At 36.1% G+C, this 18,678-nt stretch overlaps 4 protein-coding genes and 1 long non-coding RNA gene across 6 annotated transcripts; 2 read left to right on the top strand and 3 right to left on the bottom strand.

Moving 5' to 3' along the window:
* Positions 1-4,087: 4,087 nt before the first annotated feature.
* LOC111479392 lies at positions 4,088-6,728 on the bottom strand. The gene is made up of 4 exons (XM_023124029.1): positions 5,935-6,728; positions 5,525-5,765; positions 4,754-4,871; positions 4,088-4,628 (listed from the first exon to the last, which is right to left on the bottom strand). Exons 1-4 carry the CDS (start codon positions 6,546-6,548, stop codon positions 4,537-4,539), a joined length of 1,065 nt encoding a protein of 354 aa, XP_022979797.1. The 5' UTR covers positions 6,549-6,728; the 3' UTR covers positions 4,088-4,536.
* A 3,365-nt stretch (positions 6,729-10,093) lies between these two features.
* LOC111479385 (ACT domain-containing protein ACR4-like) lies at positions 10,094-12,802 on the top strand. Of its 2 annotated transcripts, none has more exons than XR_002717633.1 (7): positions 10,094-10,365; positions 10,534-10,579; positions 10,685-10,799; positions 10,882-10,949; positions 11,366-11,962; positions 12,082-12,172; positions 12,259-12,381. XR_002717633.1 is itself a non-coding variant. In XM_023124020.1 (7 exons), the coding sequence occupies exons 1-7, from the start codon at positions 10,295-10,297 to the stop codon at positions 12,604-12,606; spliced, it is 1,350 nt and encodes a 449-aa protein (XP_022979788.1). In that variant the 5' UTR covers positions 10,095-10,294; the 3' UTR covers positions 12,607-12,802. The 2 variants fall into 2 exon arrangements, 1 of the variants encoding a protein (XP_022979788.1); XM_023124020.1 differs by having other exon boundaries at positions 10,095-10,365; positions 12,068-12,172; positions 12,259-12,802.
* Positions 12,803-13,841: 1,039 nt separating this feature from the next.
* Positions 13,842-16,609, top strand: LOC111479419 (4-sulfomuconolactone hydrolase). Its single transcript, XM_023124079.1, has 10 exons — positions 13,842-14,130; positions 14,220-14,291; positions 14,719-14,798; positions 14,894-14,993; positions 15,080-15,133; positions 15,200-15,277; positions 15,345-15,442; positions 15,531-15,588; positions 15,930-16,051; positions 16,157-16,609. The coding sequence occupies exons 1-10, from the start codon at positions 13,876-13,878 to the stop codon at positions 16,308-16,310; spliced, it is 1,071 nt and encodes a 356-aa protein (XP_022979847.1). The 5' UTR covers positions 13,842-13,875; the 3' UTR covers positions 16,311-16,609.
* LOC111479531 lies at positions 14,050-15,624 on the bottom strand. Its single transcript, XR_002717653.1, has 3 exons — positions 15,522-15,624; positions 14,444-14,525; positions 14,050-14,323 (listed from the first exon to the last, which is right to left on the bottom strand). It is a non-coding gene; the product is annotated as an uncharacterized LOC111479531 (long non-coding RNA).
* Positions 16,610-16,625: 16 nt separating the features above from the next.
* LOC111479384 (BAG family molecular chaperone regulator 6-like) lies at positions 16,626-18,478 on the bottom strand. The gene has a single exon (XM_023124019.1). The coding sequence runs from the start codon at positions 18,052-18,054 to the stop codon at positions 16,693-16,695; it is 1,362 nt and encodes a 453-aa protein (XP_022979787.1). The 5' UTR covers positions 18,055-18,478; the 3' UTR covers positions 16,626-16,692.
* Positions 18,479-18,678: the final 200 nt, after the last annotated feature.

Raw genomic sequence — 18,678 nt, 5'->3', positions numbered from 1 at the left:
TTCCGAACTCTGTGTCGCTTTCCGTTCGATCGCCGTCGCAGCTCGTGGTGGCGTTGTGGAGATCTCGTCGGAATCGCGTGGTCGTGGGCGTTGCCGTTGACGGAGGATGGGAGGAAGGAAGCGAAAGAATAATGTTTTTAATTTTTAATTTTTTTACAAATTAAAAAAAAAAAAAAAAAACAAATATCAGCTTATATTTATTAGTAATTAAGGAAAAAAATTATTTTAAAAAAAAAAGTAACTAAACCCTAAACCCTAAAAGGAGCAAAATAGTAACCAAAATGTATTGGACAAATAATTGAATTTCAAAAGAACTTTTATTTTTTATTTTTTAATTATAACATTTTTTCTTTTTCTTTTTCTTTTTTTCCTTTTTTTTTAAATTACATGATCTAATATAATTTTTTTTAAAAGTGGAAAGTAAAATAGTAAACAAAAATATAATATATATTAATTATTTTTTAAAATTAAACTTTTAAGTATTTTAGTTCAAGGACTTTAAATAGGGCTGATGTGGCATTTAAAATTTTAAATAAAATAAATAGTTTCCCCATCAAATTAAATAAATATTTATAACATAGAAAATATTTTAATGAAAATATTCACTTATACTTTGTTGAATAATAATTAATTAGAAAATATATGCATGGAATAAAATAAATAAGGTTTTCTAATTTAAGTGCACCTAAATTTGTTAAGATAAATATAAAATATTAGAAATTTGATGTAATAAAATTATTAAATAATTAATTTTTGTATTGACAAAATTTAATTTGGCATAAATAAGTAATTTAAAAATGATTTACAATAAATGAAGGATGGTAATAAAAGAAAATTAGGTTAGTACAAAAAATGAATTGGAACTAAAGAGTTTTGATTGGCTACGGTGCCTGACTGGTTTGTTCTTCGAGGATCCAGCCGTGGCGCGTGGGCGCGTATCTTTATTTACTTTTGTTTTATTATTTACTTTTTTAATAAAAATTAAAAGAATAGGAATATTTACCATTTATTATATATCCATCTATATTATAAGTAATCATCCCCGACACAGTTCAACAAAAATTTTACGTTAAGCTATTGAATAGGGACGTTCTCGAGGTAGGGAAGGGAAGGGAAGGTGGCTCTCTTGCTCTTATTCACACGAACCATTTTATTTTTTTGCAAGCATTCTTTATAAAGGTGTAGAAACTTTTACCTAAAAGATACGTTTTAAAACCTTAAGGGAAAGCTCTCGTAGGAAAAATCTAAAGAGGAGAATATCAGTTAGTGATGAGCTGCTTGAGTTGTTACTGAAATTTCTTGTTAAATCTCTCGAGATTGGAAAGAGGGTTTACTTGAGAAATTAAATTATTACCCATAAAAGTAATAAAATGGACTAAACCTCGTAGCAAATTTAAAACTAGAATGATTATTAAGTTATTAAATTTGATTAAGGATATGGTTTGAAAGAAAAAGGAGGCGCGTGTTTAGACGCGGCGGTGATGAGAGTGTGTGATGATGCGGTTATGTGCTGACTGCAACACCAGACAGTGAGCTGGCATACACTGCTGTTTCCGCTTTTCTCGGACAGAGCGCTCGAGAGTTTCGTACGGTCACACCGGTTTTTCTGCCCCCTATCCTTTTACTATTATTCCATTTTCCAACCCTTTCTCCAAGACACCTAAACCGTTTTCGAACCGGTTCGGCTTGGCGGTTTTATTTCCAAATTTTAATACCGAGTTTTATTTGGTTTACTTCGGTTTTATTTTTAAAAAATAAAATAAAAATGCAAACCAGCTTTATCCGAGCGGATGATCCTTTTATATTAAGAATCTAAAGCTACCACAAATAGTATAGCTATCGACGATAGTATGAAGTTTGTATTATTGCAGTAGCGCAAGTAGAAGTAAGATCGATCGTGTTCACACACCATAAATTAAAATAAATAAGAATCACTGTGTTCCAAATGTTGAAACTGACCTGTTACACGATCAAAAGTCGAGAAGATTCAACCTTTTTAATTTCATAAAATTCGTAAATGTCAAATTTACTTCGTCTTTTGTGGAGATTTAGGGGATCGGGATTAAATCACGACCACTCACTCCTTTTGTAGGGAGATTATAAATACTCACAAATTATCGTGTAAAAATAAGATTGGTGATGAATTAAATTGATCTCTCAAGTTGGGACGTTCTCTTTATAAATCCAAGCATCATTTTTGCGTAGCAATTTTTGTGGTAGATTGCATTCGAACCATTCAATCAAGCCTTGATCAAGTTCGAATGTGGAGTGACTCAATTGAGAATAAGTTTCCAAATCTAATTCCAACTTTATTTATCTCTGGGTTGATCCGAATTTTGTACTGGGAATGTTAGATAGAAGCATAGGATTCTTTGGTTGGTGGGCATTTGATTTGTTATAGGTATGTGGTAAATGTGTGTAGTTTTGTTGTCAATAAATTGATGTCAGCCCTCCTCTCTTTCTCCCTCTTCATAACTATGCCTCAAATTTACATTATGGAGATGAATACAACACATTCTCTTTGCCTAAACTCCCTACCAATTATTGGCCTTCTCAATCCGTTCTAAATTCTATACTTCGATCGTAGTTTTCTTTGCGATTTTCGAATTGGATAGGGATGTTAAGAGTATGTCCAAACAGTTAAACAAGTTTCATGATGACCAACATTAGCCATATACTTTGCCTTGGTTGTTGACAATGTAGCTTTTTTCGGTAGAGTGGCATTCATACTAAGGGTAAAAAGACTATCATTAAACCCATGTACCGTAAGAGAAGCTTCTTTTATATAGATCTCTTGTGTAATTAGAATCTCTAGTAGGGAGTGGTTTCTTCACCCTTACAAGAAATACTTTGTTTCTCTTTTCAACCGATGTGAGATCTCACAATCCACTCAAGAGAACGAAGCATTCCTTATAAGATTGTGAAAATCTTTCCCTAATAGACGCGTATTAAAATTGAGAGGTTGACGGTAATACATAACATGCCAAAACGGACAAGATTTGGTAACAATAGGCTTCAGTTGTTGTAAATGGTATCCGAGCCTCACTAATGTTAGGATGGATTGTGAGATCCCACATCAGTTTGAGAGGGAAACAAAGTATTCATTCATAAAGATGTGGAAACTACTCTTTAATAGATACTCTTAAAATTGTTAGGTTGACAATAATATGTAACAGGCTAAAATTAACCTCTATTTTATTTTTTATTGATGATATGTCTTAACTAACCAACTATATTCGAATGGGTCCGATTGAATAGATCTATTAGTATAAAAAAAAAACATACCAATAGCACTGATAAACTCGATCGGAGTCGTGCCCAAGGATAAGCATTCACTCATCCAAAAGGCCATTTGTTAACCACAATCCTTTAGATTAGGGTTGATTAAACCCATTCAAGAAACCAGCCAAACTGACCTAGTTTGATGGGTTTATGCCATATACTATAATATCCGAGGCCCACTCACAATTAACTAATAAAATATTACTAACTCACGATTCTAAAATATTCCATTTCACTCTCCAATCAACGTGCAATTTCACAATCTACCTTCTTTAGGAGTCCGCATCTTCGCTGACACACTATCCAGTGTCATATTATTTGTAACCTTTCAAGCCCACCACTAATAAATATTATCTGCTTTGACCTATTATGCATCGTCGTCAACTTACGATTATAAAACATATCTATTAGGGAGAGATTTCCACACTATTATAATGCTTTGTTTTCCTCTCCAACTAAGGGGAAATATCACATATTTACCATACATCCCATTGGAATGGTTTTAAAAAGTTACATAGAAATTGACCCACACCAAAACAGTTTTCACACATTCAGATAAAGGTTTATCAGAATAAAGAATAATCTTAATAGTCAAAAGAGAAAAAGGTCCCTTTTATCATATCAATCCATTTACAATATGGTTCACCAATGGGCAGAATAATATAATGTCTTATCCCAATTCCCTTATTGACCATAGACTATAACTTCTACCGATAAAGCCTAGGGGGTAGTGCCTATCCCCTACCCAAATCCAATCCCTTTGTTCTCACCAAACAAAAGAATACAATAAAGTGGATAAGTGGCATGAGAAAAAGAATAAAGTTTGCTTTTAGCATTAAAAAACACAAGGACAAGGATACAACAGCAGGAAGATGATGCAGTATTTCCTGGAATTTGGACTCAAATATGACCAACCCTACTACACTACAGTGTCTATACAGGCACTCTCTCTTCGATCAAGAAATTATAACTTAAACAACAACATTAACATCCAAAAATTTGGAGAAAAAAAAGCCGAAAAACTCACAAATAGCTGCTCAACTGCAGGCGCAAAACCTGCAAAATGTTAGTCAGACAAAAAAAAAAAAAAAAAAACTTTCTCTACCCCCCAAAGAAAAATGGAAAGCAATGCAACCCAGATTTTGATTTCTCCCATCTTGATTGCAAGCCAAATAATATCCTCAAAAATAAATTCAACATGCTAAATTAATTCTCAACTCGAAATCTAAGCCACAAAATTGCAGAACTGAAACCTCAAAGTACCATTGCCACTTTCTCCTGTGAAACAAACGAAGAGCAGTTGGCGATGAGAGGTTCGTAATGGTCAGCTCCGGCGCCACACCAACCTGTATACGGTAATTGTTTGTGTATACGATGTTAGCAATAGGTGATGATGATAAAGAAAATGTGAGCTGCAACTTTGGAGAGATTGGCCATGTTGTTCAATGAAGAATGAAGGTTCTTTCATTACCTGTTCCTTTCATGAAAAGAAAGAAAGGAACTTCGCAAATTTCACTCCTGGGACGGTGTGGAAGAAAGAATACACAATTTTCTTCATCGACCATCGCGTCGGATCCATGTGCTTGCACCTTCAAGTTCATACATAATTCAGGGCTGTGGGTCAGAAGCTTTCAAAACAAATTTTAATGTAATATAAGTTCGATGCTATAAAAATAAGTTCTCCAAATGAGAAACAGCTTGAGCTGTTTCTGAACCTGAATGCTAATTTCTGTAGCAACTTTCAATTAACAAAAAAAGGTCCTTTCAAGATCTAGAACCCTTTATGGAAGAAAGCTTCGATTCACAAAGCAGGTAAGTTAGTTACCCATCAGCATGAAATTGTAAACCAACAACAAAAAACTTGAAAACAATTCACATCTCTAAAATCATGAATGAAATTTCTTCAAGAAATTTGAATATCTCAACTCAATTCCAAATAGGAATCATCTCATAAACCTGTACAATTTTTTGTCCATATTTAGGCTAAGAACTTTTCTGGAACAAAGCAGTTTCAGATTCACCTATTTATATGTACTATAAACAACCATCTTGAACAATTTGTCAAACATCACATGCCCTGGAAGTTCCAAGAGAAACAGGATTATCCAAAAGTTAAAGACTAAAAAATGTCGAATGCCCTAATATTATCAAACAAACTCGTGAAAAATCAAATGTAGTCACAATGGAAGACAAGAAGAAAGGGTTTGGTTGGTTCTTTAACAGTAAAGACAAGAAATCTTACAACGTATATCTCACGCTTGAACTCTGTTGCGAGACATTCAATCGCTATGTCATCCCCAAAGGCTGCGGCATGGCCCTCTCTGTTCTCGTCCACAGATAACAATCCGTCCTCTGTGTATTGCAGAGTAACAATATCGTATTCATCATCATTGGAACCGGAAATTGACATGTATTTCGCCCAACTCGCACCGTCGTTAACCGGAATACATCTTTCTTTGTAAATCGACTCCGCCGCCGTTTCTCTTCAATCGGAGCAAACAAAATGAGATACGAATACATGGAGAAAGGCGCTTTCGCCATAAAGAAATTTTGCAAAAAACAATCTAGATCTCAGGATTATCGCAGTCTAGATGTGAAAATTTGTTATAGAAGACAGATTTCAGATCCAATGTAACCAAGAATTAATGATACCTCTGCATGCCGAGTTGAACGAGCTCATCGATAGCTCCGTCCAATGCCGGCCGATTCTCTTTCTTGGCCAAGAATTTAACCTCCTGAACCACATGGATTCCCCATCCATTTTTTAGATCGGGAGAGTAGAGGTGCCGAATCGCGTCATTAATCACCTCTCTCTCCTCCAATCTCGCAGATCCGAAATCCTCCGAGAATCGCCTCACCGTCCGCCGCCGGAGCTCCCGAGCGTCGACCTCACGCGCCATACTCATAGCTTCATGAGAAGCCGTAAACAAGCAGTTTCCATCAGATGACACCTCACCACCATGCGAGAGGCGAAACACCGCAGATCTCAACGGCGCGGAGGAGGAATCAGCACTATCCTCCTTCGGATGCTTCCAGAGAACGCCCTTAGCATGAAGTTTCTGAAGCTGCCGCCTCTGCTGGTCCTCAAGGCCAAGAACATCATCCCAGGCAGTGTTCACAACGGCCGTCGACTGGTCCAGAAGATCTAGAGCTCCATTAGTATCTATACCGGGGGAAGAGTTCTGGTCCCGCCAATTAACGGCCGGTGAGGTGGACGGAAACGATTCGGCTACAGCCGTGGTGGAATCACAAAGTAGCTTCCCCATTTTCGGAGCGGAAATGACTGTAAAAGCAACGATGTAGAAGCGTTTCGGAGTTTTTTTTTTTTTTTTTTTTTTCTTGTGGTGTACCTCTCTCTTCCTTCCAATGGCGACGAAGTTGCAGAGGAGAGAGAGAGAGCGAAGAGAGAGAAAGGGTGGGTTAGGGTTAACGGATGGATATGTGAAGCAAACGAAAGAAGACACGTGGACCAATCCACACTCTCTTTTAAAGGCGCATTTAAGCATGGATTCTTTCCCCCCATGCCCCAACGGATTTATTTGCTATTATACGCCGTTCATCTCTACCATTAATATATTTATTTATTTATTCATTGCATCTTCGCTTTTTTTTTTTTTTTTTTTTTCTTTCGGTAATTAAAATTAAAAATACTCTAACGAGACAACAATAAATAATTTTCCTTTTTTGAAAAAATAAGACAATATATATTATATGGAAAAAAGGGTGGTAGGTGCCAGCCTGGCATGAAAAATGTGCAGCAGCCCCACTCAGCTGGAGCTGACTTTGAAACTTCTTTAAATGGCGCAAAGCCGATTAGCTGCCACCAGCTCGGCTCAAGCCAATCCGTTAACCCAATACTTTCCTTAACAAGATGGTGTGATGGGCCCAAGCCCATTGGGCTAGCATTTTATAACAAAAATTATTAAAATATATATTTTTCTCTCTTTTTATTTGGAGAAAATAATTTTTTAGGTATATTATTTTTTATTATAAACTTTTAATTCTCATAGACTTTTGTTTGACATATCGTTTGAAAATAATATTTTTATGTGTATTTATTAAATTTTAAAACATATATTTAGCACGGAACAAAAGGAATTTTAATGGAAAAAAAAATATTAAAGTTTGTTTTTACTAACATTTGTATTTCTATTAAAATTAATTAGTAAATTTAGCAAAAACTAAATAAAAATAACAGCGTTTAAAGTAATAATTAATACACCTCATTAATTTCTCGTTTATTTAATAATTTCTTTAAGGAAAAAAAATGTTAATAAAATAAGAAATTATAAATTTAAGGTAAATTATAAAATTTGAAAATATTTTGGTAAAATTGATGGAATAATGAAATAAAGAAGAGGACAATGATAAGGGCTGACATGGCAGATCTGATAACTGTCTGGATGCGACACTGCATACTTTCAAAATCATCCCTCCACGTGGCATTGTCAGCAGTCTGTCTTTTCCACGTTTTATTCTTTTCTTTTTTCATAAAAACAAAATCTCATTCTTTTCCAGTTAAATTATGAAATAATAATATTTTTATGGGTAAATATATAAATTTTCATATTAATATTTCAATTTCAAAATGTTGATTTTTTTTAATTGACTAATTTCAAGAATTAATTAACCTTAACCATTCTAAAACTCACAATTTTTTAAATTAGTTTTTCCAAAATTTTAGAGAAACATATATTTCTAATTTAAACTTCAAATTTTGGAATTGGAAAAATTGCAATAATTAATATAAAAGAAAATTATTATATACAAATAATGATTTTCTTTGTATATATATTTATTTAGATTACGCATTTTCGTGGGTAATTTATAGCTGATTTTGTTGACTTTTTTTCCTTTTAAGATTTTTATATTGATTTTAATTCGGTATTAATTACGATTTATAAAGTCAAATTATAAAAAATGTGATTAAGTGCAAAGTATCTAAAATTAATTTTTTTTTTTCCTAATTTTAAATTTGTTATGATTAAGGTTTAAAAAATATGTGGATATATAGAAAAATATTTAAATTAACAGTTTTAGATTTGAAAGATATGTGGATAAAAATGTTGAAATGTGGATAAAGTAAAAAGGTAAATGAGTGAAAATGACAGTGAAAAGGGAAGCAATAGATTGGATGGGTAAAAAAGGGTAAGTTAGAGAGTCAGGTTCAGTGACTATGTACTGTTTGCTTTTTAAATTCTGAAAAAAGATAAAAATAATGATTCGGTTTTAGGAGTTCTGTCGATCAAACGTTCATCTTCTTACACTAGTTGTAAGGAAGGATTTTTCTTATTTGTACACCGATTGATTTGAGTCCAAGAACAACCTAAAACTATTTTAAGTTAGTTCCGTTGGTAGACCCGAACAACCCAAAATTGAATTCACAACCCAATCGTCTATTCTTTTTAATGAGTTATTGAGTTGTTTATATATATATAAGTTGACACCCAAATCACAAGCAACCGACTAACTTTAATAGAAGACAAAATGTTGTTCTTCAAATAAGTTCTTAACACCGTCCACTTCCTAGAAGCACGAGTGACAAAATTGAACGAAAAAGTCGAAGAAATCGACACAATGGGCAACCACTTGGATGAGTTGCCAATCAAAAGAACTAATATTTCGAGTGGACTCGCTCGAATAAAAAATTACTCCTAAGAGCAACTCAAGACCTACTAGTAGCTCTAATAGCTCTGTCGCACATAGAGAGAGACGTGGCGATGGTTCGATGAGTTACAAAATATCATGATACAGTGTAAATATATATATCATTTATTTAAAAAATTTATAATTATCTACAGTATATATTAGACTAATAATTAAAATCTTATAAAACTCAAATATTAAGGCGATAGAAGTAACGCCACATCACTAAATGTTAAATTGTGTATTTAATTATGAAGTTTTAGAATATGTTAAAGAAATAAAAGTTGTGGGAATAAATTGGAAATTAATTAAAACAGTAAAATTGAAAATTTTGTGAAAGAGAAGGCCTGCAGCAAGGCACGTGAGGGTCCCAAAAATTCCTAGACAAACTTATATATATATATATATATATATATATAAATATATAAATAAATGATAATTTTCTCTCTCTACACGTGCCTGTGATGTACGGCACATGATATGTGGCAGTGATTGAACCATCATTTCCACTGCCTCCTCCCTTTTATTCATTTTCTTATGCTCCTACTACCTATTATTATTATTATTATTATTATTATTATTATTATTCTTATTTTCTGTTTCCTCCTTTTAAAAAAATATAATTAATTAATTAATTAACTAATTAAACTTTTATATTTCTAACTATAACTATAACAACAAATTAATTTTTTTATTACACAAAAATAAATAAATAAACATAATTATTAAATACGGATAATAAAAATTGAAATGATATAGAGAAGTTAGAGATAACAATTCAAGTCATTTTCGTTCTCTTCCCCCAACTAATATGTGATCTCAGAATCCACTCTCTTAGCATCCTTTAAAACACTTGTTCCAATTGATGTGGGACCTCCCCGTCTATCTTTTAGGGCTCATGTCCACTCCTTTCGTTGAACTTGCTTGCTGACACATTTTCTAATGTCGGGTTATGATACCATTTGTAAGTATCAAAGTCGATTGCTAGCAGATATTGTCCTATTTGGATTTTTTCTCCTAAAGAAGGTCGGGAAGGACGAGAGATCTCAAATAATTAATTAAAAAATATATATGTTTATGAAATAAAAAGAAATTAAAGGAAAAAATTGTGTTATGGAAGTGTTTGGATCCGTCCATAACTCTTCCGCCAGCTGAAAAGCCGCCTCCACCCAACCAACTTGCTACGCGGATATTCAACAAATCTCATTCCCCAAAACAGAAACTCCATCGCTCCAGCTCTCATCTCCTCACACAAAATTCCCTCAAATCTCATCGCATCGCCAATATCACGATTACAACAACAATCCATTCCACACTCCACAAAAACCCATCTCTTCTTCTTCTTCTTCCTTCTTCAATTCCCCCAATGGATTCTTGGGCTTCCATCCCTGTTCACGATGAGTACCAAAAGCTCGTCATTAGAATGAACCCTCCAAGGTATAATGCTCCACTGCTTCGATTCTTTTTTTTATGCCTTTCCTTTTTCTTTCTCTTCGGATTTCCTCACCATGAATTGGGTCTTCGATTTCTCTCGTTTTTAGTTTTTTTTTTTTTTTTTCGCGGCTTCTGAATCTCTTTGTTTCTTTTTTAATCGTCGATTCTCAGGGTGTCTATTGATAATACCTCGAGCAGGAAGGCTACTTTGATTAAGGTAATTGAGGAATCGATTGATTTTTGTACAATTTGTTTGCAATTGGGATGGGATAGAACAGGATTCGAGTTTTTTTTGCTGTTTCTGATTTGGGAAATTTTGTAGGTTGATAGTTCTAATAGGCATGGCAGTTTGCTGGAGGTGGTTCAGGTTCTCACTGATTTGAATCTCATAATTCGTCGAGCTTACATTTCTTCTGATGGTGAATGGTTCATGGATGGTAATTAGCTTTTTTCTATGCCTGTTTTTCTCTCTTTCATTTCAATTTCTGTAATGTTTCTTGCTTTGCTTCTCTTTTGTAGTTTTTCATGTCACTGATCAGCATGGGAAAAAGCTCTGTGATGATAGTGTGGGCGAGAGAATCCAACAGGTACATTTGAAAACTCAGATTTTAGTACTGAAACTTCCATTGAATTTCATTGAATTTGATGCAATATCATGCTGGTTAATCTACAATAGTTTCTCTAGAATTAAGAACCAATGGGAACTGAAGTTCTTGTTCTTGTGATTGTGATTGCGATGACCCATTGAAGGGAAGAAGTAGGTAAGAGAGAAATCAAGGAGGGTTTTGGTCAAATTACACTCAAATTGAACTTAACGTTTGGATTTAGTTGCTGAACTGTTTTGAATGAGGAAGAACAGACAGTAAAGGTTATGATAGTTGTCTGTGTCTGATTTATGTCGAATTGCTTTAGCATAATTTTGTATGGAGTCATGTGAAAGGCTGGTTATGCTTTATGTTTAAATTCACTTATTGGATGGAAAGTAAAAGGTTTCTTGTCTCAGTCACTAGGGCCGAGGGCGCGTAGTTTCAGATCATTAAGGAGGTCGGTAGGTGTCCAAGCTGCTGCAGAACATACGACGATCGAATTGTCTGGACGAGACAGGCCAGGCTTGCTGTCTGAGGTTTTTGCTGTTCTTACAGATCTCAAATGTAATGTAGTAGCTGCAGAGGTATGGACCCACAATTCAAGAATGGCTTCGGTGGTTTACATCACTGATGACACAAGTGGAACACCGATAGATGATCCCGATCGGTTGTCTAAGATTAAACAGCTTCTCCTCTATGTTCTTAAAGGAGATAGAGATAAGCATAGTGCCAATACTGCTGTTTCAATGAATTCTACTCATAAAGAGAGGAGGCTGCATCAAATGATGTATGCAGACCGTGATTTCGACTTGAATCATGCGAGTTGCGGCGAAAGCTATCAGAGCAGGCCGCTTGTGACAGTAGAGAACTGTGTTGAGAAGGGGTATACCATTGTCAACCTGAGATGCCCCGACCGACCCAAGCTACTTTTCGATACTGTTTGCACCCTGACTGATATGCAATATGTTGTGTACCATGCAACCATCATTGCTGAAGAGCCCGAGGCTTATCAGGTCGGTCCGAAGTTGTTGTGTTTATCGAACTTTTGATCTTTTTCTTGGCAATCCCATTTGATAGAAATATATGAAAATTTCAATCTCTCTAACTTTTTCTGGCAGGAGTACTTTATCAGGCATGTAGATGGAAGTCCCATTAGTTCAGAAGCAGAGAGGCAGAGGGTTATCCATTGCTTGGAGGCAGCAATTAAGCGACGAACGACCGAGGTATTTACCCGAATCAGAGTGAACTATTTAACTCTCATCACATTACTTTTGATTGGTTTTATACAACTTTGTTATTCGTACTATAGGGTATAAAACTCGAGCTTTGTAGTGAAGACAGAGTCGGGCTTTTAAGCGACGTAACGAGAATATTTAGAGAGAATGGTCTTTCTGTCACTCGAGCTGAGGTTACCACGAGAGGAAGTCAGGCAGTGAATGTTTTCTACGTGACTGACGCATCAGGAAACTCGGTAAGGAGCGACACGATCAAGGCAGTACGAGAAGCCATTGGGCTAACGATACTCCATGTGAAGGACGAGGAACAACAGTCAAAGTATCCAGCGCAGGAGGGGTCGGGATTCTCATTGGGAAACCTGTTTCGGTCGAGATCAGAGAAGGTACTTTACAACTTGGGTTTGATAAAGTCATGTTCATGAGGAGTAGTAGGAAGTAGGAAGAAGTAATATTGATGTAAATAGTAGAATCATCATCATCATAATCCTTCAGTAAAACAGCAGAGGTTTCAAATCAATGGTTGTTGATATTGAGACATGGCTTCATCAATCAAATACATGGCTTCATTTAGATTCTAACTTGTACAATCATAGTAATGAATGTACATAATCAACTCAACTCATCATTATTTCTCTCTTTATTTTAACATGTATAGTTACGAACCAAATCTCTAGCCTATTTATCGAGAACATGTACTTTAACCTATTTAGTTGAATTGAGCTCTACTTAAGTTGAATTTTGAGCCTTACGTACCATAACGGGTTAAGTAGAACTGAGCCTTACGTACTATAACGGGTTAAGTTGAACCGACCCCTATGTACCTAGATGACGAGAATATATACGAATTGAGCTATAAAAAAGGAATTTGATTCAAGAATGTTCCAAATGGAGAGGAGGAGGAGAGGATGTTGGGTCGCTTTCAGAAATATTGGTGTTTATGGGCTGCAAAGCAATTTTCCAATACACGTGTCTTCATCTTATTTGCTTTACTACTTTCCAATAATTAATAACACACCCCGCCTTTCTCTTCCCCTTCCCCTTCCCCTTCCCCCCAACAGCCCATCGCTTTCAACTTTTTCACCATTATTTATTTTCATTTCTTTTATTTTAAATTAATTAAATTCTATTTCAGTTACCGAATATTTTATTTTTTTTTAAATTTCAAATTTGGTTAAAATTTTCTAATTTAATTTATTTGAGTTATTTAACTTTCTGATTTCGATTCAAAAAGAAAGTTTTAGAAAACGGGATAACTACTTACTACATATAACTATTGGATAAGATTTGAGAAATTGAAATTAGCTACTGCATATAACTATCTGGTAGGAGATATGACTAAGGCCATGATATTTAGAGAGTTGCATTAATACCTTTATTTTTATTAAAAAAAATAATTATCTTCTCAAATTCTTTAATTTACGACTTTTATTCTTAAAAAAAAGTTTAAAAATATTTATGAAATTATAAAAAAGTTTTAAAAATATTAATAAAAATTTTATTAATATTCTTAAAACTTTTTTATAATTAAAAGTTTTGAAACCATTTAAAAAATAAGGATATTTTAAAAATATTATTAAATTTTTTGAAAATTTTAAAGATATTTTAAAAAATAAATTGTGAATTTCAGGCATGTATATATGAATTTGTATTAAAAAAATTTGCGTAGGGGAGTGGTTAGTTCCTTATCTAAAATGGCAGTGGCAGTGGCAGTGGGAGGGAGGCTGAAACTTGTTTCACTCCCATCTTCTCTCCGCTCTCTTGGTTCCAGAAATTCCTCTCCCACTACCACAATATCCGCATCTCAGTTCACCACCACCGCCACCACCGCCACCACCGCCAACCCTAATTTCGAACTCAACATGCCATTTTCTTCATCATCATCTTCTTCTGCCGCCGACCGCAAAGTCATCGATTCGCACCTCCATGTCTGGGCGTCTCCACAAGAGGTCAAATCAAACCATTCATTCCTCAATCTCTGTTTTGTATAAACATGAAAACCTAATCTGACTCCCATTTTACTCGATTCACTCTCCAGGCTGCTGCAAAATACCCTTACTTTCCAGGCCAAGAACCCACCTTAACAGGGCACCTCCATTTCTTGCTCCAGGTAATCCTCCCACTTATCTTCAACTTGATTCACTAATATAAGCATTCACCCGATCCCACATGGATTAGAGAGGAAAACGAAGCCTTGTAAGGACAATATTTTCTAAGGATGCGCTTGAGCTGTATAATTAGACTCAATAGACAACATTATACCTATTGTGGAATTACGGAGAAGGCTGTTTCAATGACATCTCACAGAATTCAACTCTTCATATTTGAATCTCTGGATTGATACCTGTGACAAAGATAAATAACCAGCAGTAAGTTGAAACATATAATAAAGGAACAGCTAGAACACTCATCTAAATCCAAGATCCACCCACATGAAGCAATCATCATTTCCTGCAAACCATATTTACCATATGGGTTTTCTTGGAGGCTATAAATTTTGACAGCATTTTCTTCTATCTGTCCGAAACAAATATCAGTCCATGGAAGAAGCAGGAGTAGATGGTGCGCTTATCGTCCAGCCGATCAACCATAAGTTTGATCACTCTTATGTGACCAGGTCAGTTTTGAGTGCTGTCAAAGAAGGATGTTAGAGATGTTCAATTAACTGTGACATCCCAAAGTACTTCTTCATCTCAAATCTTCCATGGACAGCGTAATTAATAAGCATCCCTACAAATTCGTTGGTTGTTGCCTAGCAAATCCAGCAGAAGATGGAAGTGGAATTCAGCTGCTGGAACATCTTGTAACAAAGGTTATCGGCTACTTCACCTATCAAGCAACATCTACTCCTGTTCTAACTCAGCGAAATGATTTTGATGTGTTCTCTTTTCCTTGTAGGATGGATACTCCGCTGTTCGCTTTAATCCATACTTATGGCCATCAGGTCAAAAGGTTTCACACTGATTGCTCTGATCTACTGCCTACTTCCTACTTAGACATGTTTAATGATATATGCAGATGACAAATGAGGTGGGGAAAGCGTTGTTCTCTACAGCAGGAAAACTTGGGATTCCTGTGGGTTTTATGTGCATGAAGGTAGTTTCAAATGTACCCTAATAGGCTTCCTATCAGCAAAGATATGATTAGAGGTAAATCCTTTCAGGGTCTAAGCCTTCATGTTGAAGAGATAAAAGAGCTCTGCACAGAGTTCCCTTCAACCAATGTTCTGCTTGATCACTTGGGTTTCTGCAAACCACCCGAGTAAGCCAACAAAACATACTTGGGGGTTCTATTAATTCTAATACTTGTTTCGTTAAAGCCCATCCTACAATTTACTAACCTTGTGCAGAAATGAGGAAGACAGTCTTGCAATTTCCCAGCTTTTGGAGCTTGCAAGTTTTCCCCAGGTAAAAGTGACCTTAAAGATGTTCTTATCACCTGGCTTGGTTTCTTCTCCTGTAAACCTGGGAGTCGATTTTAAGGTCACAAAGTTAGTTCTGATAACAAGAATTGAATGAGTAAATGAATGAAATCCTGAAATTGAACAAAAACATGGGAGTCAATTCAATTCCGAAATCTTTCCATCATTTGTTCTCCTCCCTAAATCCATTCAGCACCGAGTCCCATGCTCCCCTTCTTCGAGACGAAGGTGATGAAAAATACCAACTTTGCTAATAAAGCACGAGTCCATGCAATCTACTCCTGAAATCATCCTAAATCGTGATATCTATGTTTCTGTTTGTGATAGATATATGTGAAATTCAGTGCACTATTTAGGGTGTCAAGAAGGCCATTTCCATACCAAGATTTGTCTTGCCTCCTCTCTCAAATTGTATCCAGCTTTGGAGCTAACCGCATCATGTGGGGGAGGTATTGATTTCAGTTCCCCTGTTAAAGATAAAAAAAACTTGCAGGTTTAGACATGATGGCATGCTTTACGAGTATGATGATTTGAATATGTCGTGTTTGTTACAGTGACTTCCCATTCGTCGTTCTTGAATGCGGATATAAAGGAGCAATTGATGCAGTATCAGTATTAGCCAATGAAATCTCTCTTTCTTCTACCGAGTTGGAGTGGATTAAAGGCAAAACTGTAGCACATCTGTTTCAAAATCGATGGATATCTTAATCTAACAGTCTCAATGGTGTATAAGGCCCCAAAAATCACACGTTCCAGCTCTTTCAATTAGCTGAGGGATTCTGAATAGAACAGTGTTACTTGTCCTTCCATTTGTGTTTGTTTGTGTCGTTTCCATGTTTTGCTGATTCTTCCAATTAGTGCAAAAAATAATTTCATTTGATGACCTATCAAGAACATTCCTCAACGCAGATTGACACAAGTAATTGTGCAAGGGTATGAACAGAATTGCCTTCATGTGTTGAAAGCAACAAGCAAGGATTCAACAAAATTACTAAGAATTGCATTTCAAGCAACAAGCAAGGATTCAACAAAATTACTAAGAATTGCATTTCAAAACTTTAGCAACAGTAAACTGATCACGATATTGTCATCATTTACCACTTTTCTTTGTTTTGGGGCAGTTTTCGGAGCAATCTATGCTATTCCTCCTCTTCTTCTTTCTTAGCATCTCATATACAAGTGCCTTTTCTAACTGGTCAACCCTATGGGACAGTGAGCTTAACAATCGTGTCTGCATTTCGTTCTTCTCAAACAGCTGCGTCATCATCTCCATCATTCTTTTATTGTCCGCCACCATCTTTTCAAGAAGCTCTCTGCTCTCCCCATGCTCTTCTCTTCCCTTCATTCTGCTATCTTCTTCTTCTTCTTCTTCTACTGGTTCCTCTTCATTTCCACTGCCCTCCCTTTGATCTACAGCTTCATATTCTGCAACCCCATTGTCTAAATTCGGCGGGTTATTACACGAATCCGTCTGACTTTCAGCTTCACTCATTTCCGCGTACTCCTCTGCCGCCTCAACCTCTCTATGCATCGTGTCGCTGTCAACTTCTGCAGGCACCTCGTCTTTTCCTGGCGAGTTCTTGCCTTGCTTTGAAACTTGAGGTTTCGGTATATCATCATCTGCATCAGGACCTTCCAGATCAGCATTCGATTCCATAGAACAAGCCGTAGATTCCTCCATAATTGCTCCCTCCTTTTCAGTGTAACGAGGCGTTAATGCTACCTCATCTACCTTTCCACGCTCATCGCAACCATCGGCAGATTCAACAGATTCAATTTCTGTTCTATCATCATCACAACCGACAACTGGTTCACTGCTTGCCATTTTTGCAGTACAACTTTCATCTTCAAGCTCTGGAATTCTATCCTTGAGATCCGGAGTTTCCCTTGCACCAGAAATATCCATTCCCGAGCACCGATCAACAGCTTCAGAATCACATCTGGCAGTCGCAGCTTCAGGAGTCTCATGGACGACATCAGTAGCTTCATCCACAGCAGCAATTGAATCGATCTTGTCCTGCAAGGCAATAGCCTTCTTGATCACTGCCTTCCTGAAATTCCTAATTCCAAAATCCACGCCCTTCACCGAATCCAACCTTAACAGCAAACTCATCAGCATCTCACCAAACTTAATTCTCTCCTTACCAAACCTCCGAATCAAATCCACAGTCTCCTCATTCGCAAGCCTCCTCTGTATCTCATCTACTTCTCTCTCAATCGCCACAACCTTATTCACGCTCTTCCTCACCAGAAAACCTCTGAAAACCTTCTGGATTGTGGTGGCCGAGTCAGATCTACTCTTCTCCGACTCAACAAAACGGACGGGAATAGAAACCACTTTCGGAACCACCGGCACAGTTCGCCGATGCACCGGAATCTCCATCATGCTAGGAACATATCGAGGGCGTTGAGGGTGGTAGTTCCAGTGATTTCTGAAGAAGGGACTCTCCATCACAATTGAGGACTCAAAAAATTTCTAGAAGAAAGCAGATCAGGAAAAGTACAGACAGAACTTTCTCAAGTTAATAGATGACTTTCTCTTGCGCAAATGCAGATAGAATGTCTCCGATGAAGAACAGAAGGTATGGCCGATTGCTATTTATGGGGGGGGGAATCGATTTGCAGATAGGTTCGAGAAGAAAATTCGAAATATCGAGAAGTATCGGGAAGATTCAAAAAATGCTCGTGGCGCGTGGGACCCACTTCTGGAATCTTCTTCTGCGAATGGTGATTAGGCATTGAATCGAATCTTAAGATGACGTGGCTGCTTTCGTACTGGGAACCGGCCAATGGATTCGTCAGCATTCCCGTCCGTTCACCGCACGTGACATCGTTTTCTTCACGTCGGCATTTTTTCGTCGCCTAATTTCATCAAAATATCGGTTTAATCTCAAGTCATGCCCTTAAACTTTCTAAAATTTTATTTTTATTTTTAATTTTAGATTATTTTAATAAATAAAAAGGTTTCAATTATGAAGGCTTATTTATTTCAAAACTTTTTATATATTTTTTTTAAAGTGAATTAACATGGTGCAATCTAATCTAATGTATAATGCAAACCATTCTACTTCGAACT

The sequence above is a fragment of the Cucurbita maxima genome, unplaced genomic scaffold (genome assembly GCF_002738345.1).
Source record: "Cucurbita maxima cultivar Rimu unplaced genomic scaffold, Cmax_1.0 Cma_Scf00005, whole genome shotgun sequence".
NCBI lineage: Eukaryota > Viridiplantae > Streptophyta > Magnoliopsida > Cucurbitales > Cucurbitaceae > Cucurbita > Cucurbita maxima.
The sequence above is the reverse complement of the archived record's forward strand: the minus strand, read 5'-3'. Positions and strand labels throughout refer to the sequence as shown.

What these genes read in the sequence shown, in the direction of transcription:
- LOC111479384 (XM_023124019.1), bottom strand. Translation starts at nt 18,054, where the DNA reads ATGGAGAGTCCCTTCTTCAGAAATCACTGGAACTACCACCCTCAACGC.
- LOC111479385 (XM_023124020.1), top strand. Translation starts at nt 10,295, where the DNA reads ATGGATTCTTGGGCTTCCATCCCTGTTCACGATGAGTACCAAAAGCTC. An exon ending in AAGAGCCCGAGGCTTATCAG is followed by an intron (nt 11,963 to 12,067) that starts GTCGGTCCGAAG and finishes TTTTTCTGGCAG; the next exon opens with GAGTACTTTATCAGGCATGT. An exon ending in TTAAGCGACGAACGACCGAG is followed by an intron (nt 12,173 to 12,258) that starts GTATTTACCCGA and finishes TTCGTACTATAG; the next exon opens with GGTATAAAACTCGAGCTTTG.
- LOC111479392 (XM_023124029.1), bottom strand. Translation starts at nt 6,548, where the DNA reads ATGGGGAAGCTACTTTGTGATTCCACCACGGCTGTAGCCGAATCGTTT. An exon ending in GTTCAACTCGGCATGCAGAG is followed by an intron (nt 5,766 to 5,934) that starts GTATCATTAATT and finishes CTCCGATTGAAG; the next exon opens with AGAAACGGCGGCGGAGTCGA. An exon ending in TCAAGCGTGAGATATACGTT is followed by an intron (nt 4,872 to 5,524) that starts GTAAGATTTCTT and finishes ATGAACTTGAAG; the next exon opens with GTGCAAGCACATGGATCCGA.
- LOC111479419 (XM_023124079.1), top strand. Translation starts at nt 13,876, where the DNA reads ATGGCAGTGGCAGTGGCAGTGGGAGGGAGGCTGAAACTTGTTTCACTC. An exon ending in TGGGTTTTATGTGCATGAAG is followed by an intron (nt 15,278 to 15,344) that starts GTAGTTTCAAAT and finishes AAATCCTTTCAG; the next exon opens with GGTCTAAGCCTTCATGTTGA. An exon ending in AGCTTGCAAGTTTTCCCCAG is followed by an intron (nt 15,589 to 15,929) that starts GTAAAAGTGACC and finishes TGTTTGTGATAG; the next exon opens with ATATATGTGAAATTCAGTGC.